Source organism: Tachysurus vachellii, chromosome 5, assembly GCF_030014155.1.
Source record: "Tachysurus vachellii isolate PV-2020 chromosome 5, HZAU_Pvac_v1, whole genome shotgun sequence".
Lineage (NCBI taxonomy): Eukaryota > Metazoa > Chordata > Actinopteri > Siluriformes > Bagridae > Tachysurus > Tachysurus vachellii.
The window spans coordinates 22,115,426-22,137,186 of NC_083464.1; the positions used below are offsets into that span (position 1 = coordinate 22,115,426).

Consider the following 21,761-nt stretch of genomic DNA (forward strand, 5'->3'; position numbering starts at 1 on the left):
TGGAGTTGGATGACAACAGTCAGAATACATTTAGTATAAATCAAAGCAAAAAAAAATGCTTTAAGAGATAATCATTCATTAAGTATGAACTGTTGCAGGTGTTGTGAAAATAAATCCTGGAATTTTAGGAAAGATCTGTTATAATTTATATTGCCTAAATCCTTCCTGTGATCATGGACCATGTAGTACTTCCAGAAAGTAAATTGGAAATGTGGATTAAAAACACAAACCAGACACTTTAATAGGAACACTGTCTTAGAATTGTATGAATGAGTATGTTTAAAAGTTTGTCTGTTCAAGTGCCCAGTGATCCTATATGTGGCGTCTGCAATGACGTATAATGCGTCAGTATGAAAACATTTTATTATGTTGGCTTTGTAGAAGCCAACATTCTGTTTTCCTTTATAAGCTTATTATTATTATTATTATTATTATGTTGGCTTTGTAGAAGCCAACATTCTGATTTCCTTTATAAGCTTATTATTATTATTATTATTATTATTATTATTATTATTATTATTATTCTTAGCCACAAATTTATCAAGAGTAACTCGTCCTAGGGCTTTCGAGCTACATGCACCAAATTCGGATATGTCGTAGACCCTGGTCTGAAGTTTGTTGCTACTACTTTTCTAAGCGATCAGAATTCCGGCATTCCCGGTACGGAAGCTCAAAGTGCCCTTTTTTCGTATCCACTTCCATTATAAATTTTGGAGGTTTATAACTCGGCAAGTTTTCGAGCGATTTACACCAAACTCGGACAGGTTCTTTAGGACGTTACTCCGGACAAAGTTCGGACTCGGCGTTCCGACGGAACTTTCGGTTTTCCCGTAGTCGACGATGGAACGTCCCATAGACTTGAATGGGGAATTCCTAAAATTCCTCTAAGCTTTCACACACGCAGCGTGCGCAGAGCTCAGGCACGGCTTCTCTCCTGTGTTCTATGCAGTATAATAATAAGTAGAATCCCATAATGACTGCAGTATTGACATGAAATGTCCAAACCCTCAGTAGCCACTTTTTGCCAAAAGTATTGGCACCCCACCGGGTATACTGGTGACGTCACGTGTAGCCCCGCCCCCAGAATAAGCGAAATCAAAAATGAGCACAATATGGACATGTCATATATCAAAACACTCAGCCCAATGAGGGGAACTGCCCCACGTGTATTTTGGTCACGTCACGTGACGTCACGTGTATAGCCCCGCCCCCAAAATAAGCGAAATCAAAAATTTGCACAACATGGACATGTGACATATCAAAACACTCAGCCCAATGAGGGGAAGTGCCTCACGTGTGTTATGGTCACGTCACGTCACGTGTCGTCACGTGTCATCACGTGAAAATAAAAAATTTGCACAACATGGACATGTGACATATCAAAACACTCAACACAATGAGGGGAACTGCCCCACGTGTATTTTGGTCACGTCACGTGACGTCACGTGTAGCCCCGCCCCCAAAATAAGCGAAATCAAAAATTTGCACAACATGGACATGTGACATATCAAAACACTCAGCACAATGAGGGGAACTGCCCCACGTGTATTTTGGTCACGTCACGTGACGTCACGTGTAGCCCCGCCCCCAAAATAAGCGAAATCAAAAATTAGCACAACATGGACATGTGACATATCAAAACACTCAGCACAATGAGGGGAACTGCCCCACGTGTATTTTGGTCACGTCACGTGACGTCACGTGTAGCCCCGCCCCCAAAATAAGCGAAATCAAAAATTAGCACAACATGGACATGTCATATATCAAAACACTCAGCCCAATGAAGGGAAGTGCCTCACGTGTGTTATGGTCACGTCACGTCACGTGTCGTCACGTGTCATCACGTGAAAATAAAAAATTTGCACAACACGGACATGTGACATATCAAAACACTCAGCCCAATGAGGGGAAGTGCCTCACGTGTGTTATGGTCACGTCACGTCACGTGTCGTCACGTGTCATCACGTGAAAATAAAAAATTTGCACAACATGGACATGTGACATATCAAAACACTCAGCACAATGAGGGGAACTGCCTCATGGGTATTCGGATCATGTCACATGCTCATGTCCGCTCGCCTCCAAAAGTATTGGCACCCTAGCGGTCCAGTAGCTTTCACAATCTTTCTGTCCACTTGCCTCCAAAAGTAACACTAACCCTTATGTCCACTCGCCTCCAAAAAGCACCGGCCTTTGCGAATACTTGCACCGTCAAAGCCAACATCAAAGTTTGTCTCGACGAACTTTACAAATCTAGTTATTATTATTATTCTTCTTAGTCACAAATTTATCAAGAGTAACTCGTCCTAGGGCTTTCGAGCCACATGCACCAAATTCGGATATGTCGTAGACCCTGGTCTGAAGTTTGTTGCTATTACTTTTCTAAGCGATCGGAATTCCGGCATTCCCGGTACGGAAGCTCAAAGTGGCCTTTTTTCGTATCCGCTTCCATTATAAACTTTGGAGGTTTATAACTCGACAAGTTTTCGAGCGATTTACACCAAACTCGGACAGGTTCTTTAAGACGTTACTCCGGACAAAGTTCCGGACTCGGCGTTCCGACTGCCCAATGAGGGGAAGTGCCTCACGTGTGTTATGGTCACGTCACGTCACGTGTCGTCACGTGTCGTCACGTGAAAATAAAAAATTAGCACAACATGGACATGTGACATATCAAAACACTCAGCACAATGAGGGGAGCTGCCTCACGTGTATTTTGGTGACAGTCACGTGACGTCACGTGTAGCCCCGCCCCAAAATAAGTTTGTCTCGACGAACTTTACAAATCTAGTTATTATTATTATTATTATTATTATTATTGTTGTTGTTATTATTATTATTATTATTATATTATGTTGGACGTTACTCCGGACAAAGTTTTTGTCTCGGCGTTCCGACGGAACTTTCGGTTTTCCCGTAGTCGACGATGGAACGTCCCATAGACTTGAATGGGGAATTCCTAAAATTCCTCTAAGCTTTCACACACGCAGCGTGCGCAGAGCTCAGGCACGGCTTCTCTCCTGTGTTCTATGCAGTATAATAATAAGTAGAATCCCATAATGACTGCAGTATTGACATGAAATGTCCAAACCCTCAGTAGCCACTTTTTGCCAAAAGTATTGGCACCCCACCGGGTATACTGGTGACGTCACGTGACGTCAAGTGTAGCCCCGCCCCCAGAATAAGCGAAATCAAAAATGAGCACAATATGGACATGTCATATATCAAAACACTCAGCCCAATGAGGGGAAGTGCCTCACGTGTATTATGGTCACGTCACGTGACGTCACGTGTATAGCCCCGCCCCCAAAATAAGCGAAATCAAAAATTTGCACAACATGGACATGTGACATATCAAAACACTCAGCCCAATGAGGGGAAGTGCCTCACGTGTATTTTGGTCACGTCACGTGTATAGCCCCGCCCCCAAAATAAGCGAAATCAAAAATTTGTAAAACATGGACATGTGACATATCAAAACACTCAGCACAATGAGGGGAACTGCCCCACGTGTATTTTGGTCACGTCACGTGACGTCACGTGTAGCCCCGCCCCCAAAATAAGCGAAATCAAAAATTTGCACAACATGGACATGTCATATATCAAAACACTCAGCCCAATGAGGGGAAGTGCCTCACGTGTGTTATGGTCACGTCACGTGTCGTCACGTGTCGTCACGTGAAAATAAAAAATTAGCACAACATGGACATGTGACATATCAAAACACTCAGCACAATGAGGGGAGCTGCCTCACGTGTATTTTGGTGACGTCACGTGACGTCACGTGTAGCCCCGCCCCAAAATAAGTTTGTCTCGACGAACTTTACAAATCTAGTTATTATTATTATTATTATTATTATTATTATTATTATTATTATTATTGTTGTTATTATTATTATTATTATTATATTATGTTGGACGTTACTCCGGACAAAGTTTTTGTCTCGGCGTTCCGACGGAACTTTCGGTTTTCCCGTAGTCGACGATGGAACGTCCCATAGACTTGAATGGGGAATTCCTAAAATTCCTCTAAGCTTTCACACACGCAGCGTGCGCAGAGCTCAGGCACGGCTTCTCTCCTGTGTTCTATGCAGTATAATAATAAGTAGAATCCCATAATGACTGCAGTATTGACATGAAATGTCCAAACCCTCAGTAGCCACTTTTTGCCAAAAGTATTGGCACCCCACCGGGTATACAGGTGACATCACGTGACGTGATGCCTCATGGGTATTCGGATCAAGTCACATGCTCATGTCCGCTTGCCTCCAAAAGTATTGGCACCCTAGCGGTCCAGTAGCTTTCACAATCTTTCTGTCCACTTGCCTCCAAAAGTAACACTGACCCTTATGTCCACTCTCCTCTAATACTTGCACCGTCAAAGCCAACATCAAAGTTTGTCTCGACGAACTTTACAAATCTAGTTAATGTTTTGTTTCCAAACATTACTTCAATCAATCAATCAATCAATCAATCAATCAATAAATAAATGAAAAACAAAGAAATAAAAAAATAACCAAACAGACCACTTTTTATACAAAACAAAAGAATTAGAAAATGAATGTGGCAAATTCTCCAAAGGAATTGTGGCAGATTCTCAAAGATGTAGTAAAACTTAAAAAAAAAAAAACTTTTTTTACAGTAAAACTTTTTTTCATTTATTTATCTGAGACTACCAATAAAGATGGGAAAAGTTCTGTCTGAGCCAATTTCCTGCATGGTTTCTGTCTATTGTCCTCTTATAGGAAAGGGTCACTGCAAACCAATTCCAAGTTATTCTAACTGATCAGATTTATCCTATGATGTAACATTTCTTTCATGATTACAGTGTCCCCATCCACAGATCCCCAACACAAGGACTCGTTGAATGTTTTTCCAGCCTTCTTCTTCATCATTATCCTGATCATCAGTGAAACACCTATTAAAGGAATATCATTTTGGAGGAACGGGTAAAAAAATCAAAGACTGGCTTAATTAACTATTTGAATAAGTTCCTTTGTTTTATAGGTCTATTTCTCGAGCACCAAACGCATTAAACTTTTTCTTTTTCCAAAATACGCAATCTACAAAAGATCCGGTCTCTCCAATCGATTTCTACAGAAATATATATATATACGTATATATATATACATATATATATACGTATATATAGGTATGTATATATATATACATATATATATATATATATATATATATATATATATATATATATATATATATGTATATATACAAGCTAGTGTTTTAGACCTCAAACCCTCAGGTGAATATAAAAGACCTTTTTCCCACGGATACCGAAACTACCTTTGGTTTCAGGTGTTGCAACTCTTTATCGGTACATAAAGCAGAGGCTTCTGGGTAGAAGAGTTTTAACCAGCTCCTGCTCTCAGTAACCACGCGATGCTGGTTGGTTTCTATGGACTACTTTTCCCACAATGCACTTATTTACTACGCAAACGAAGCTGTGGACGCTAACCAAGGTGGATGGCTGGTGACGCTCCCAATCTTTTTTATTTAAAAGGTGTCTAGTGAACGTGGCAGCGGAAACTTCCGTTTTAGGTAAGTTATGTTTAATGAACTCAGTAATGATTGTTTGCTTTTTTACTGAATCCTATAGTGTGCTAAAAGTCACAAAACAATCCAAACGACCCAGATTTTGTGGCTTAGGCGCTGAAACCTTCAACACATTTATATGTGAGGGAGCGACATTCGCGTCTATTATTTATTCTCATGACTGGAGTTCAGATGACTGGAGTTTGTTTACTATTTTAATGAGTGGAGTCCGAACCATATCGCTTTATAGGACGCGCGAAATCCCTTAGTGTTATAGAATTATTATATATATATATATACAGTATACCCAAAGTAGTGTTCTTAAGGCATGTAAGGAAGTCATTCGGATAATGCCATGGTTTGTGTCTGTGCGCTCGTGTGTGTCTGTGTGTGCGGGTATGGGTGGGTGGGTGTGTGTGTGTCTGTGTCTGCGAGTGTGTGTCTGTGTGTGCGGGTATGGGTGGGTGGGTGGTTTTGTGTGTGTGTGTGTGTCTGTCTGTGTCTGCGCGTGTGTGTCTGTGTGTGCGGGTGTGGGTGGGTGGGTGGGTGTGTGTATGTGTCTGTCTGTGTCTGCGCGTGTGTGTCTGTGTGTGCGGGTATTGGGTGTCTGTCTGTCTGTGTGTGTCTGTGTCTGCGCCTGTGTGTGCGGGTGTGGGTGGGTGTCTGTCTGTGTGTGTCTGTGTCTGCGTGTGCGGGTGTGGGTGGGTGTTTGTGTGTGTCTGCGCCTCTGTGTTTCTGTGCATGTGCGTGCGCGTGTGTGTGTGTGCTTGCGGGAGTGGGTGGGTGTGTGTCTGCGCCTGTGTGTCTCTGTGTCTGCCTCTGTTTGTGTCTCTGGGTGTGCGGGAGTGTGTGTCTGTGTGTATGCGGGAGTGGGTGTCTGTGTCTCCCTGTGTGTGTCTCTCTGTGTGTGTCTGTGTGTGGGAGTGGGTGTCTGTGTGTCTGCGCCTGTGTGTCTGCCTCTGTGTGTGTGCGGGAATGGGTGTCTGTGTGTCTGCGCCTGTGTGTTTCTATGTCTCCCTTTGTGTGTCTGTGTGTGCGGGAGTGGGTGTCTGTGTGTCTGCGTGAGTGGGTGTCTGTGTCTCCCTGTGTGTGTCTCTCTGTGTGTGTCTGTGTGTGGGAGTGGGTGTCTGTGTGTCTGCGCCTGTGTGTCTGTCTCTGTGTGTGTCTGTGTGTGGGAGTGGGTGTCTGTGTGTCTGCGCCTGTGTGTCTGTCTCTGTGTGTGCGGGAGTGGGTGTCTGTGTGTGTCTGTGCCTGTGTGTCTGTCACTGTGTGTGCGGGAGTGGGTGTCTGTGTGTGTCTGCGCCTGTGTGTTTCTGTGTCTCTCTGTGTTCGGGAGTGGGTGTCTGTGTGTCTGCACCTGTGTGTCTGTCTCTGTGTGTATCTGTGTGTGCGCGTGTGGGGGTGTGTGTAAAAGTAACTGTGGCTAGTTGAATAGATGCTTTCTGTCCTCCAGCAGTGACCCGGAGAGGAAGCGGTGTGTTTGCGATTCAGACAACAAGTATAACCAGTTTTTCTGCAGCGGCATAGTAAGCCATATAATTAATGAGTGACTTGTTGTGACAAACTAAAGACCACAGTGACGATTTCATAAAACAAGCAAATGCTCTTTGCACTAATAGCTGGCTTTGTGTTTGCATTGCTATTACGATACTATAATGCCTCATAAGGGTCACACTGGGGTTAGGCAGAATTTTATATTTTATCGTGTGTATGAAATGTGATTATTTGTACTTGGACAATGAATATGATTTTACTTAAGTATAAAATAATGTTTTTCTTACTATACTCATTTTAAACATTGTACTTTTTTATGTTATGTGATATATGTGTAATAAATTAGAATGTCAGTAATAAGATTTCTCCCTTCTAATTTTATGCATTATAATCATAATGCCTACAATGAAATGTATATTTACCTTGAACCTAATGTTTTTATCTCTCTACTCAGGTGTAAAAGATGGCCGTTGTAAGAGCAAAGTCAATACGACAAACTGGGAGTCTGCTTCGAAGTCGCTCAGAAGGGACTCTGATTGACCTAGATGACAGTTTAACTATCAACAACAATAGCTTACATGGTAATCATGAACAGTTCATTTGTAGAGCATGAAATGCAATGTGAACATGCATGTTGCTAGTATTTTACTATTTCCTGTTGTATACACAAGCTTGTACGGTTAAATGACAACTCAATTATAAATAGTATTGATTTAATTTTTTAAGTATTTTTTTATGTATTGTCTTGAACATATGTTATATTCTTTTGGAATTTGTGTTTTGTGCCACTGAGGTGTAGTTACACATATAGAATTGAAATATTTAGTTTTCTACGCCTTGTCTTATCCATTGAGGTTAACAACGCATATCACTACATTTTATGGTTTTAATGAAAGACTCTTTACCAAGAAGTTGTTAAAGGCTTTCTACTTGTTTGGTTAATCACTTTTCAAAAGGCAAAACTTTCAGTAACCTCACATCCTTTTTTGTGGTGATACTGCTCACATAACGGCATAAAAATACCAGTGCTGTAGTCGGGTAGCACCTTGGTGAAGTCATTGTGTGCAAGATCTATGGAATAAAATGTAAGTGTTTTACCTAAAAGTTTTAATGTCATATACCCTAAAAATATACCCCTAATTTTTCTTTCATCCAGGGAGTTACATGTCAAAACATTTGGAATGGCCAGAAGGCCAACCCCAAGGACAAACAACAAATCCCTTCTGGAACAAACTCTCCCAGTCAAATCCTTTCTTGGATGACATTATGTGCAGGACCAACACTGACTCAAGTCTGTCCATAGTGAAGGAGGATATATCAGCTTTGTTTGGTAAAAATACTGAAGATTGTGAAAGCAGTTCCTCAGATGAAAACAACTTTGGTCATTTTGTGGAGCCTGAGAGGAACAGCCTTAATCGATCTGGACGGTGGAGAAGTGCCTCAGACATTCTTGAAAGTCTTGCAAAAAAAGAATCCAAGAAGGAGAAGAGTTTTAACTCTCAAGGGCCATTCATGAAACCTGATTTTGATTGGCTGAAAAATGACATGGAAGCTTACAAAATGGCCTGGCTGAGTCACAGGCAATTAACCAGATCCTGTTTGAACATCAGTCTGATAAAACAAAGTCCCGGTTGGGCACAAACTCAAGCCACAGACTCACAAATTGTCTGTAAGATCGATCACAATGGAGGTTCATTGCAGTTGCCTGACTCTAATATCAGTGCCCACATTCCTCAAGGACATGTTGCTCCAGGAGAGATACAGGAAATTGGTCTCAAAGCTAGCCTTGATCCTCCATGTGGAATCAATAATAATTATGTAACATCCGTGAGTCCTTTTTTGGAAATCATTCTCAACAATCCCAATACTATTGGAGGCATCTCACTTGACATTAAAATGGCAGCTCAAGTGAAAAATGACGCTTTGAGCCAAGTCATGACAACCTTTGTAGGTCTGGTGGCCCATAGGAAAGAGGGACCATATGAGAAGGTCAAGGACTGTTACATATATAAGGACATTTTACAAATTAAGCTCCAGGAGCTAAAGCCTCACATGTACATCATTGCTGTTGCAGAGGCCACAGCAATTCAGCCACCAGCAACCTCAGTATGGGACTATTTAGACCGACATTTTACAGTCGCGGTTTATGGTCCCAAGCATATTCATCCATCTTTCAAAGTTGTGCAAGTCATCTCTTACTATAATAATGTTCCACCCAGGCTTCCTTTTTCTGATATCCGGAAAGGTAACAGAAACCTGCCCCCAGTTGTGTTACAACTCTGGGGAAAGCATGAGTTCAATCCACGCTGTCTAAATGATTTGCATATTACAACCAGTGTGCTAGACTCAAGTTTTAATGTAAAAAATGAGGATAAAGTCAAAAAGGTCAAAATAGAGGAGCTCAAAACTGGCAGAGTGATCCACTTGCCATTGGAACTATCCAAGACCGGCAATGGAGATATGGGTCAGTTCAAACTAGCCATTCAGGTGAAGGACTCAAATTACCTCTCTTTAGCAGACTTTTACATTACTTCTCCTGAGGCTGCTCCACTGAGGACAGAAAAACATGGTCTCAGACATGTGGATCGTCACAGGGAAATGACCCATTCTCAAGCTATCCCAGAAGAATCTGTTCCAGAGTCCTCAAAGTTTCAAGATTTGCCTGTGAACATTCATTGGTATGGCATCGCATTGAAATCTCTTCTTAGACAGCCGAGAGTGGAATATCTTCTGGAATACTTCAAGGGCGACACAATTGCTCTGCTTTCCAGAGAAACAGTTAAGTCTGTTGGACAATCAAAAGTAAAAGAGTGGTATATTGGTTTTCTGAGGGGAAGTGTTGGTTTGGTGCACTGCAAGAATGTGAAGGTCATAACAAAGGACCAAGTAATTGACTTCTCTGCAGTTAGACTCACAACACAAATCCTGCTGGACAACATGACTTTGCCATTTAAAAAGCTCACGTACATGTACTCTGCCATTCAGAATTTAGTAACCGAGCACATAACCTCTTGGAGGACTTTTGCTGCAGCTTTGGGTTACTCAAACCTTACAATAGATAATTTCTCTCGGAAGCAAGCTGAGACAGAAGCAGAAAAGATAGCATGTGTCCTCGAGAAGCTAAAGGAAGAATGTCACACAGAAAAAACTAAAAGAAAATTTCAGCATGAACTCATAATTGTAAGTAATTTTAGTTATAAGAATACCACTTGGTATTGGTTTGGAATTTTTTTGGTATTAAGTGTCCTGAAATGAATTAGATGTTCTTAACACATGACATAATGTTGTTTTCTTTCTTCACAGGGGCTCTTCAAAATGGATGCTCAGGGCCTTGTAGCCTATTTAATTCAGAACACAGTTATACTGTCCACAGCTGTTGAGCTTGGTGTACGATGGAGGGAACTGGCAGAGAAGATAGGAAAACTTTCCAGTTCTCAGATTGCAGGTTATGAGGCACCACACAGAGGGAAAAATGGAGAAGTCAGTGCCCAGGTAAGCACCTACAGTATAAAGCTTTCCTGCTGTGAATTCTATTGTAGGACTTTAATTCTGTAAGTTACTAACAGAAAGATTTCATCCCCTTGAACTGTTCCACATCTCATAGTTTCAATATGGACTTGAAAGGGTCTTAATTGGGATTACATTCTATGCAATTCCACACAATAATCCAAATATAAGGAAGAGGACAAAACAATACAGTTCATAAAACTGTTAACAAGCAGAAAAATGTGATTGCAGAAAGTAAACGCCACCATTGTCGTGAAACCCCTAGATTAGTTTTGGTGATAACCCCTCAGAAGGTTTTAACTCCATGAGTAGTTTAATTCAGTCCAGGTTAAATGAAAGTGTCTCATTATAAATGCACCTGTCACTGAAAAATATCCAACAGGGTTTTGTTTATTAACAATGAATTGCAAAATGTAGAGATATGCAATTTCAGATGAGAGAAGCTGTTCAAACGATATTTTACACCTTTAAATGGTAATGTCTAAACCAAATGCTAGAATAATCAGAATTAAGTCCATTTTAATTCCAGTAAAACTACAAAATGTGGGAAAGTTCAAAAGAGGTAAATATTTATACAAGGGAAAGTATATTAAAACATTACACCTTTGTTGTCACTGTATTAAATGTTGAAATGTATAAGTTAGCTGTATATAAGGAGGCATTTAACATTCTATTTTAAGGTGAATTGCTTTATTTTTTTAGTCCATGTGGAAGCCTGCTTATGACTTCCTATACTCATGGAGTATGCAGTATGGTCAGGGCTATAGAGACATGATTCAGGATCTCCATCTGGCCCTGGACAAGATGAAGAGCCCTGTTACTAAAAACTGGAGGCAGATTACTGGAGCTCTCATTACAGTAAATTGCATGGAGATCTTGAGGGCCTCTGCCTTCCACACAGCACAGTGAACATTAAGTTGCTGTTTGAGGTTTGTTTAAGAATGTTGTGCATTATATCCTTTTTCTGTCTTTGTATAACAGTAAGCAATATATGCTTTTGTTGAAAATGTCAGAATATGACATGCTGTTAGACTTGGAATGTATTCTTTTGTACTGTTCAACATATGAAGTTATCCAGGTCTACACAAGTTATTCAAGTTATTCTATTTTTAATGTCATGTTGTAAATGAAATGAATCTGATTCCTTGTTATGTTTATGTGCATTTCAATGTTACATTTGAAATAGAGAGAATCTGGACAATTCCTCTATATCAAACTCCTGCCCCTTACGATGAAGTCTGACTAAGTTTCGTCTGTTCCTGGGACAGCCGGTTTTAGAAGTCCCTTTTTCACTGCATCTTAAGCTCTAATAGTGGAGTACACTTATGTATTATAAAATTTCTTTATGTTCTTCTAGACCTACTGTAATTAATTTTATTAGTGCACTTAAAATATATATTGCTAATTGTACTTTTTTTATATTTAATCTTGTAACTGTTATTGCTTAACTAAAATAATAAAACAGTTTTCATGAATAGACAATCAATTTAATCATTTGGTTTTGTTTAATGTTGAGTGTACATTGAGGCACAAAAAGCTGTGTTTCACCAAACCGTACATGCTGTAGGTTTTTTTTGATACTGTTATGTAGAGTCACAGACTGTGTAGTGACCTTAATATCAAATGGCCTATTTGCAGCTGAGTGAATACAGCCTGCTCTGCAAAGTTACAATGAATACAGATCCAAAGTATCACTTGTGAGTTATGTCAGATTTGTCCTTGTTGTTTTAGTGACCAGGAAAATAGAAATGTAGAAACTAGGTAAATGTACCCACACTGGTGCAGATGGTCATTCTTCAGACCCATGGATCCCCAGTGAGGTTTGTAAAAATAAACTGTTGTAATAAAATGTATACAAAAGTTAAGATATACTGTTTATAATAATAGCATGGTTACAAGAAAACCTTAGTTCAGTACACTTTTTCCACAAGGGATGTAGACATGCTGGTACAGAAATGGGCCTTCTCGAAACTGTTGCTGCAAAGTTCGGAGTATACAAATGCCTAAAATGCCATTTCAGGATATAGCATCAAGATTACCCTTCACTTGTTAAATGCAAATAGCCCCAGATTATTATCCTTCCTCCACCAATCTTCATTATTGGCATCATGCGCTCTGATAAAAATGTTCTCCCACTATATAAAAAGCCCAAATTTGTCCATTGGACTGCCTGCTAGTGAAGTGTGATACATCACTCCAGAGAACAAGTTTCCACTGCTCCAGTGTCCTGTGGTGGTATGTTTTACACCACTCCAGCCAACACGTGGCATTGTACATAAAGATCTTAGGCTTGTGTGCAGCTGCTCAGCCATGGAAACCCTTTTCATAAAGCTCCTGACACACAGCTCTTATGCTGCTCTGTGCCCAGCTCTGTGAGTTTGTGTGGTCTACCACTTTGTGGTTGATCTGTTGTTGTTCCGAGATTCTTCTATTTCAAAGTAATAGCACCTTGATGGGGGTAGTTCTAGCTGGGCAGAAAAAAACGGTGCCATGTTTTAAGTCATTGAGCTTGTCAGTATGAACCATTCTACTACCAATGTTAATCTATGTAGATTAAATAATATGCACTTGATTTTATACACTGTTACACTGTATTAAACTGTATTATTACATGAGCGTCAAGATAATAAAATCAAGCATATTAATCTCTGCAGTCTAATTACACCGGATTACACCGGTATCAATGGATGTGTAACAAATAGCTATCTATCATTTGTTGTTTGTTTGTTTGTCTTCAAACAGCCAGAGTTTATAAAAGAGCAAATGAATGCAACCTTCTTATTATTCGACTATAAACAAAGAACAAATGTTTATCAGCAGCCTTATAGGAAAATAAATCAATTCAGTCATGTTCACACACACTGAAATCTACCACTTTGTGGCTGAGCTGTTGTTGTTCCGAGATTCTTCTATTTCAAAGTAATAGCACCTTGATGGGGGTAGTTCTAGCTGGGCAGAAAAACTGTGCCATGTTTTAAGTCATTGAGCTCGTCAGTATGAACCATTCTACTACCAATGTTAATCTATGTAGATTAAATGATATGCACTTGATTTTATACACTGTTTGACAAGGAGTGTGGCTAAAACACCTGAACTCAATAATTCAAAGGTCTGTTGACATAGTTTGGGCCATATCCAGTGGTATTTAGTTTTCTACCAGAAACTAGACAGATGTGTATGGAAATATATTGATCCAGAGGAAAATTTCAGCAGTGGTAAAAGACAAATATTCACAAATGTATATACATACATGTACATACATATATACATGTATATACATACATGTACATACATATATACATCAGCAAACACACAATATGATGGCACAAATTATCAGATTGGGGAGGAGCTGGGTATGACAAAGTGTTAAAAGCCTGATGTCCAGTGAGTGTTAATTTTTCTTCCTACTGAAACAATGAGTCCATGAACACAACAGAAAGAAAGAGATGCTACAATGGTTGTGTATATCACTATGTTTAGGACTTCACATCAAATGTTTTCCTGCAGGTTAGACTGTTCAGCAGAAACAGAGGTTAATAAACAAATAGCATGAGATATTTTATCTTTTGATTTGCTAAAATATTAAATTCCATCAAACTTATACAGTATATGTCAATGTTGAATACTGTGTAATCAGGCCATATATTCATTGTATTGAAAACAGGCTGAAGGATTGCCATGTCTAGTACCATAATGCAACTGCACTGCTTTGTGCTGTTCAGCACTTTTGTTATCAGTGTTGTAAAATGTTGCAGTGTCTACTGAAGCAGATTAAGATCAGAAACAGAGCAGCTCCAAAGTGGACTCTTTTCAAGAGCACTGATGCAGATTACATTGAGATTAATGAGATAAGACCTCTTTTGTTGCTGCGCTCTTTCAACCAACTGGATCAACAGTAATGTTAAATCCGTTTACATAACACAGTGAATTAGGGCTAAAAAAAAAAAACATTTTTATGATTCACTTTAACAGAAAATTAGTGCCCCACATGTGGTACTGTATGACAGACCTTCATTCAGTTTTCCTAAATTATATTTGTTATTTGCCACCTGTCTGATCATGTGTAGAAGTAGTAGTAATAATACAGTACCACATAACCATATTTTATTGGAAGGACTTTATGTAAGGACAAATTTTTTATCTGTGGTGTTTTTTTGTTTTAGCTTTTGTTTTAGCTTTTTGGTTTAGCTTTTGAAGCTTTGTAGCTTTGTGTTGTCTTCTGTAGCCCTCTGTTGTTTTATGTAGCACCATGTTCCTCATTTTACTATGTACTGTACTGCGTCAGCTATATGTGGTTGAAATGACAATACAAGCTTCTTGACTTGATTTGTAATATGTAGAAATGTAATTATTATTTATACACATGTTGCAGCCTTATTACAAATACATACTTTTACATACAATACATCTCAGACTATTGCCATTTTACAGTGTAGTTTTAAAGTTTAGTCCAGGTTTTTCTGGTCTGCAACTAAACCACACAGACATTTGCAAAGGATGCTAGCTACCATCTCTTTTACATATGAAACACTTTACCTTTGTGTATGTTATGAAGCAATACTATGAAAATTGCATTTGTTTATACACAAGAACCATTTTAACACCACCCGGTTCTATACAAAACTATTAAAGAAACTATTTATATTATACAGGAGAACAAAGGAATGCTAGAAAGTGCTGCAAGGAATGACAATCAGCAGCAGGAATATGGTAATCTGTAATATTTCCGACAATGTATTGTGTTTATTTTATTTTCTCGCTCATATCTTTTAAGTGAACAACTTGCTTAATATTTACACTGTGAAATAACTGTTATGCCAGAATGTCAGTGTTATTTTTGTTCTTCCATGCACAGTTATACCATTCATCTATCTCAACTTCCTAACAGGTTAATAATTAGGTTATGCCTTTCATTATTCAGTATTATTATTTCATTATGTTCATTATCATTAGCTGCAAGGGTAATTACAGTTGTATTAATTGCTACAATTTGATCTTGCAGCTATTTGGTAGTAATTTTCAATTAACTTTTCTCTGTGTGAAGTGAATTTTGTGAGTGGGTGTGTTTTTTAATAGCAATCCCTTGAAGTTTATTTATTGTGCTGTGCGACCTATATATTAATTGTGTGCGCATGCGTGATAAAGGTGTCACCCATCAGCATGACAAGCACTAAGACAAAGAAAGTAAATGAACATAGAAAAGCTTAATTTAACTGAAAACTGATTTTCTATGCATGCAAATAAATGTAGCCTGCTTACTTATTTTGGGTAGCAAATGAGTCCCTAATTGTACAATGAATGCGCAGACAATTCACAGATGTGTATAAGTATTTTTATTTAAATACTTGCTTTCACAAGTACATGGTTGTTTATAACGTTCATTGTTTCCTCTCTGGTCGTCACTTCAGCATTTAATGGTACTGCTTTCCGAGTGCAGAGACTACAACAGCAAGGAACTTGTGTATAGCTGCCTGAACCTCAGCTGTGAAGCTGGTACCCAAGGATGCGGCAACGACGATGGTGATGCAGTCAGCCAGCAGCTGTATGTGGAAACAAAGTGAACCCATTACTGTAAGTGCTAAATGTTAAACTTTCAATGAGTGAACAGACAGAACAGACTGAAAAACAGGCCTACCTTGAAGTTATCAGGATCCACGTGTAGTTTCTCAGAGTGGAGCACACTCAGTTCGGCAAAAGCGGCCTTAATGTTGTCCATGTTCTTCACAGCTTTCTCCAGACCGCGGACTACAGTCAATCCGTGCGCAGCAACTTTGGGGTTTCCACTGATGGCAGCGGCGTTGTACAGGTTTCCAAATTTAGCGAAGTACCTCTGGGTCCATGGGTACACGACAAGACACCTGAGCGGCAAAAACACAAGCGTGAGGGTTCATATTACAACAAAAATTAAAAGATGTCAATGTTTTGGAAAAACCCTACCTTGTGAGTGCCTGCTGACCGACTGATGCGGCATCGATCTTGGAAAAGACCTCCTGGATGGTAGCGCGCTCGAAATCTGTCCACACAACCATGTTGCTGATTTTCTGGGATTTCGAAGTGTTCTAATGAACTAAGAGCCCTGTAATTGTGGTCTACTTAGGCAGCTTATATAGACCTGTGCGTCTGACTGCTCCTCCCAAGACCACGCGACAAACGTGTTAAGGGGTGGGTCTTGCAGTCTGAATGATTTTGATTAGATATGAATTCTTATCTTTGAAAATATGTTGTCATGGCATGCGATAAAGCCTTCTGTTTGCGCATGCATACTGTTTTACACATATACACATTACTATAATGTGGGTAGAACACATAATGACAGAAAACGTCTCACTGTATTAATACATGAGCTTCAAGATAATAAAATCAAGCATATTAATCTCTGCAGTCTAATTACACCGGATTACACCGGTATCAATGGATGTGTAACAAATACCTATCTATCATTTGTTGTTTGTCTTCAAACAGCCAGAGTGTATAAAAGAGCAAATGAATGCGAAATTCTTATTATTCGACTATAAACAAAGAACAAATGTTTATCAGCAGCCTTATAGGAAAATTAATCAATTCAGTCATGTTCACACACACTGAAATCACACATATTTCGAAACTTTTTGAATTTCTAATTTGTCTGCGTTTTTTAACAGTAACAGTAAAACAACATACACAGCACATGACCGAAATCCTCAAGAAAGAACAATTCTTTTTTTCATATATTAAAAAAGCATGACTTAACCTTTCGACTGAAAACAATGATAATTATAATGCATGTTCTGCATAACGCACAACTATAGTGCACAACTATAGTGCATAACCATAGTGCATGTTTTGCTTGGATCTGCATTAGAACTTAATTCCTCCATCTTTAATAACATGTTTAAACTTTTGTTAAATGTTAAAACATTTGTAGTATACTTATTCAGAGCATAAATAAACCAAACTGAAAAATGAATCAGTAACATCATTAACTGGTGTAGAATATCCTCAGTGTATTTCTTAAACCAGTCTTTTTTCTGAGAAAAAAATACAGGATGAACAGATTAAAATTAAAATAAGTAAAAAATAAATAAATAAATAAATAAATAAATAAATTAAAACCACTGAAGGTTGAGTCACAATATTAAAATTAAACATTAACAGAAAAGAAGAAGAAGAAGAAGATGATGATGATGATAATTTATTAGATATAAAATTCATTTAAATTATAATTCATATAAATCCATAATTGTGTAGTGTTCTGTTTCTGATTAATGCAGCCAAATTCTTATATGTAAAATGTTTACTTATTGTTTACTTATTGTCTCCCAATTCACCAATTGTAGTATAAATACAACGTAAATAGATGAGAAAAACAGAGAGAAGAGAGGGTGTCTGTGTGTTATTTATGACATTGTATTCTATTGGATACAATTTTAACATTTCACCTGACAAACAAAATGCAAAACAATTTTGGTCAATATATCATGCTGCTACATTCTAATATTCATTAACTTACTACTTTACCATACTGCTGCAGATTGCAATCTATTATAATAGTTCATTTGTAGTTCAGGGTTTTATTAAAATGTATATATAACCTTCAGGTTAATCTGGACAGGTAAATTCTAACAAACATTACTGAAAAGTTGTTATATAGATTCAAAAAGAGCGATTTATTGTCCAATTACTGACTTAATTCATTAGTTTAACGAAAAGTAAATAAGGGCAAAATGACAGGCTTATGTTACATTCATTTGCACATACATTTATGTCATTAAATAAAATTATGTACATGTCCTTAATTTATTAGAGCAACATGGACATTATATCAAAATAAAATAAAAAGCTTAATTAATACACAAAGGCCACAAAAAACTTTTTAATGATCTGAGAAACAGACATTTCACCCTTATTTATTATAATTAAAATAGACCACGTTCAATATTTAAACAAAACGCCAAAACACAAGACAATCATGTTCTATTCAATGATTCAAATACTCTTCCATATGATCAACTTCTCTGTTTAATTTTCTCTTAACATTTGTATTGGTATATTCTTTATTATTCATTGCATATATCATTAAATAACAGTGAACACAGTGCCATTGGCTGTTGTGTCTGAATAATTAATGAGGTAGGTCTACACAAGGTTTGCCTGCTGTTTTGGGATGTTTTTTTAAGTCATTTAAATATAATTATGTTTAGTTACGTTTTGTGTAATAATTGAATATGAATTTTCTGATTCATATTTCTGAAGATAATGTTTTATGTATTTCTGGATAAGTGTTACCATTGTAAAGATAGAGTTATATTCAATCTCTCAGAATAGTAGTTAAAAGAGCATCTACCATATGGTTAAGTGAAATGTGTTCAGGGGCGTATGATGAGTCAATTTGGCCACGGGCCTCTTATTAACTCAAATTCCTTCCGCTTGTAATTACGCACAAATGAAACTTAAATCGATGTATATGATGCGTATTTACACACTTTTTCTCTATTACAAGTACATAACTTAGAAAGAGCTTAGCAGTTTATTGTGCAATTAAAAATGAAAGAAAGAAAGCTACAACCCGCTATTTAATGGCAGTAGCGGATGCTGGAACAGGAGATATGAGCAGCAGCAGCTCAGGGCGGCATCGTTTCGGGGTGCGGCACAAAAGTGTCCCTGACTGACATAAATATCAGTGATATATATCACTTGTCATGTCACGTATACACCAGAAACGCCAGATCACCGTTTGTTAACGACTTTTAGCTTACTGGGAACACAAATGTTTGATTAGAACTAATTACAAATAAACAACGTTAATTCTTCTAGGCCTAATTTGTATCTAGATCGAATATTTTCCCTGAATTTCTCTGAATTCCCTGATATTTAATTCATATTCAAATATTCAGTAATGAATACACATTAATTTTGTTCAGCTAAAGCATTTCAATAATTAAATAAGTGCTAATTAAATAAAAATGTACAAATAATAATAATTTGCTCATTTGTTGTTGTTTTCTTTTTTTTTATATATTTACTGAACCACTCATTTTTTTTCCAGTGCAGAAGTATGTGCATGTCTGACAATAATCCCCATGTATGAGCCTTCAACAAATTTTCTGCTATACCTGTTATAGGCACATGAATGTTTAGATTGTCTTACTAGAATGATGCTAGAATAATTTCTGTTCACTGGAACTAACGAGGCCCAAACATGACATGACAATGCTTTATGACAAACGGCATGAAAATGCTCCACAAAGACATGGTTTGCAAGGTCCTGACCCCATCTCAAATTGACTTTTTTATTTATATGAATTCTAATGATGACTGCTCACCAGGTCTCTTCACACAAAATCACTTTTCAGTCTCAGACCTAAGAGATCAACTTATGGACTGTCGTTGAAGCCTACACTACATAACAGAAAATCATTACAGCTTGTTTATATTACTGTTAATTCATTTCTAAGGTATTATTTTATTAATATCAATGCAACTCATTTACTTATATGTCATCGATACATCAGTGTTTTCAGGCAATTTTTGTCAACATTTTCTACAGCAGAAAGAACAAAGAGATTCAGGCAGTAGTTTTTTGCATCATAGTTAACCAAGCACGCTTACTCCAAAGTGCTCACTGTAATGTAAATGTGACTTCTTCATGTCTACTTATTTTGCATGGCAATCTACTACACTGCATATTAAATTATAATAAACAAATTATTATCTAGTGTCACTGTACATTTTTAGATTCAAGATTTTTATTTGACACACACAGTTATATACAGTATACAACTTGCAATGAAATGACAATCCACTTCCTCCTCTAAGACTGAGCATATAAAGAAACTAAATTTAAGAAGTACGTTAAAAAAGAATGAATAGAAATATAAAGAGAATGTAAAAGAATGTGATGTGCAATATGTTACATGTTATGTGTAGTACGTGTACATGAATGGTTTAGAATGTGCAAACATTACAAAATGGAAGATGACATTTTTTACTTTGCAGGGGATTTACATATAGTATTTATAAAATCCTAAGAGATTTGTAAGACACACATGTCTTAAGCACACAATTGAATTATAATAACTATACCAAAATTTGTACAGAAATATATCTGCTACACCATTCAATCACCCACATGGTTTTAGACTGTCATGCCTTGCCATGCCTCAAACAAGTTTTATTTTTTAATGCTGTGAATGCACAAATCAAATAAAAAGCTATTAAAAATATCAGCTACAAAATAATGGTAATGAATACATTAAAATTTACTTCTATGTCAAATGCACATTTATAAACCTTAGTCATTTATTTGTTTTGAATGAACAAAAAATTAATAATTAGTCTTAACTTGAATAATCATTATCATTTACTGTGTACCTAAACAGCACTAATAATATATATTTATTTATCATTTTAGAACAACTTTACGGACTTTTTCAATTTGTATTATATGAGCTAAATTTGTTTTATATATTTTACTGTATACTGGCACTATAAGCTTCAGTAAAAGAATAAGAAGATCTGGTTGTACATTTGAAGAGGTCACACCCATGAAAACATTCTGCTGATAACGAAATTTACACTGAAATCCAGATATGTTCTTGGCAGTCTACAAGAGCCCACCCCTTTAATTGGCAAAAAAATATTGCTATAAACTGATAAAAGTAAATCATTGTTTTCCAAATCCAAATTTCAGTGCAGGGATTGGAGTGCAACAAAATGTAAACAACAAACAAACAAACAAACAAACAAATAAATTAATTAATTTGTGTTGCACTTAACTTTGATGCCTATATATATGTGTATATGTTTATATATATATATCATATATATATCATATATATATATATATATATGTGTTTACACAATTTGTTTTATGTTTTAATTCAGATCATAATATTCATATTTATATACAACTAACTGAAATTTTAAAATAATATAAATAATAATAACAAAAAAGAAGGCTATATAAACATTCATTAGTTATTTATCTCGTGTAATTTGTTAGCTGATTTTTTATTTTTTATTTTTTACATATTTTGCAGGAGATGTCACACTTGAAATGGGCAGGTTCTTTCCTATCAGGGATGAAGCTTATCTCTTACGTGCAGGAGAAGTTCTGACTAATCAGTCGGATTTGAAGTGAATCCAAGTTGTCACGTATTTGAGGTGGGTCCTGGGCGTGCCTGCTTCAGCTCCTTGTATAAAAGGATGTTTCTTATTTGAAGCAGTTTACA

The 21,761-nt window shown here is 37.3% G+C and overlaps 2 protein-coding genes across 2 annotated transcripts; one reads left to right on the forward strand and one right to left on the reverse strand.

Moving 5' to 3' along the window:
- The first annotated feature begins 5,404 nt into the window (after nucleotides 1–5,404).
- On the forward strand, nucleotides 5,405–12,042 carry macc1 (MET transcriptional regulator MACC1). Its single transcript, XM_060870475.1, has 5 exons — nucleotides 5,405–5,556; nucleotides 7,499–7,625; nucleotides 8,201–10,224; nucleotides 10,348–10,536; nucleotides 11,254–12,042. The coding sequence occupies exons 2-5, from the start codon at nucleotides 7,508–7,510 to the stop codon at nucleotides 11,458–11,460; spliced, it is 2,538 nt and encodes an 845-aa protein (XP_060726458.1). The 5' UTR covers nucleotides 5,405–5,556; nucleotides 7,499–7,507; the 3' UTR covers nucleotides 11,461–12,042.
- Nucleotides 12,043–15,869: 3,827 nt separating this feature from the next.
- Nucleotides 15,870–16,658, reverse strand: LOC132845338 (hemoglobin subunit beta-like). Its single transcript, XM_060869295.1, has 3 exons — nucleotides 16,489–16,658; nucleotides 16,187–16,409; nucleotides 15,870–16,091 (listed from the first exon to the last, which is right to left on the reverse strand). Exons 1-3 carry the CDS (start codon nucleotides 16,578–16,580, stop codon nucleotides 15,963–15,965), a joined length of 444 nt encoding a protein of 147 aa, XP_060725278.1. The 5' UTR covers nucleotides 16,581–16,658; the 3' UTR covers nucleotides 15,870–15,962.
- Between the last annotated feature and the right edge of the window lie 5,103 nt (nucleotides 16,659–21,761).

Coding starts and splice junctions, on each gene's coding strand:
- LOC132845338 (XM_060869295.1), bottom strand. CDS start 16,580: ATGGTTGTGTGGACAGATTTCGAGCGCGCTACCATCCAGGAGGTCTTT. Junction 16,410..16,488: donor GGTCAGCAGGCACTCACAAG/GTAGGGTTTTTC, acceptor TTTGCCGCTCAG/GTGTCTTGTCGTGTACCCAT. Junction 16,092..16,186: donor TGGATCCTGATAACTTCAAG/GTAGGCCTGTTT, acceptor TTCCACATACAG/CTGCTGGCTGACTGCATCAC.
- macc1 (XM_060870475.1), top strand. CDS start 7,508: ATGGCCGTTGTAAGAGCAAAGTCAATACGACAAACTGGGAGTCTGCTT. Junction 7,626..8,200: donor CAACAACAATAGCTTACATG/GTAATCATGAAC, acceptor TCTTTCATCCAG/GGAGTTACATGTCAAAACAT. Junction 10,537..11,253: donor ATGGAGAAGTCAGTGCCCAG/GTAAGCACCTAC, acceptor TTATTTTTTTAG/TCCATGTGGAAGCCTGCTTA.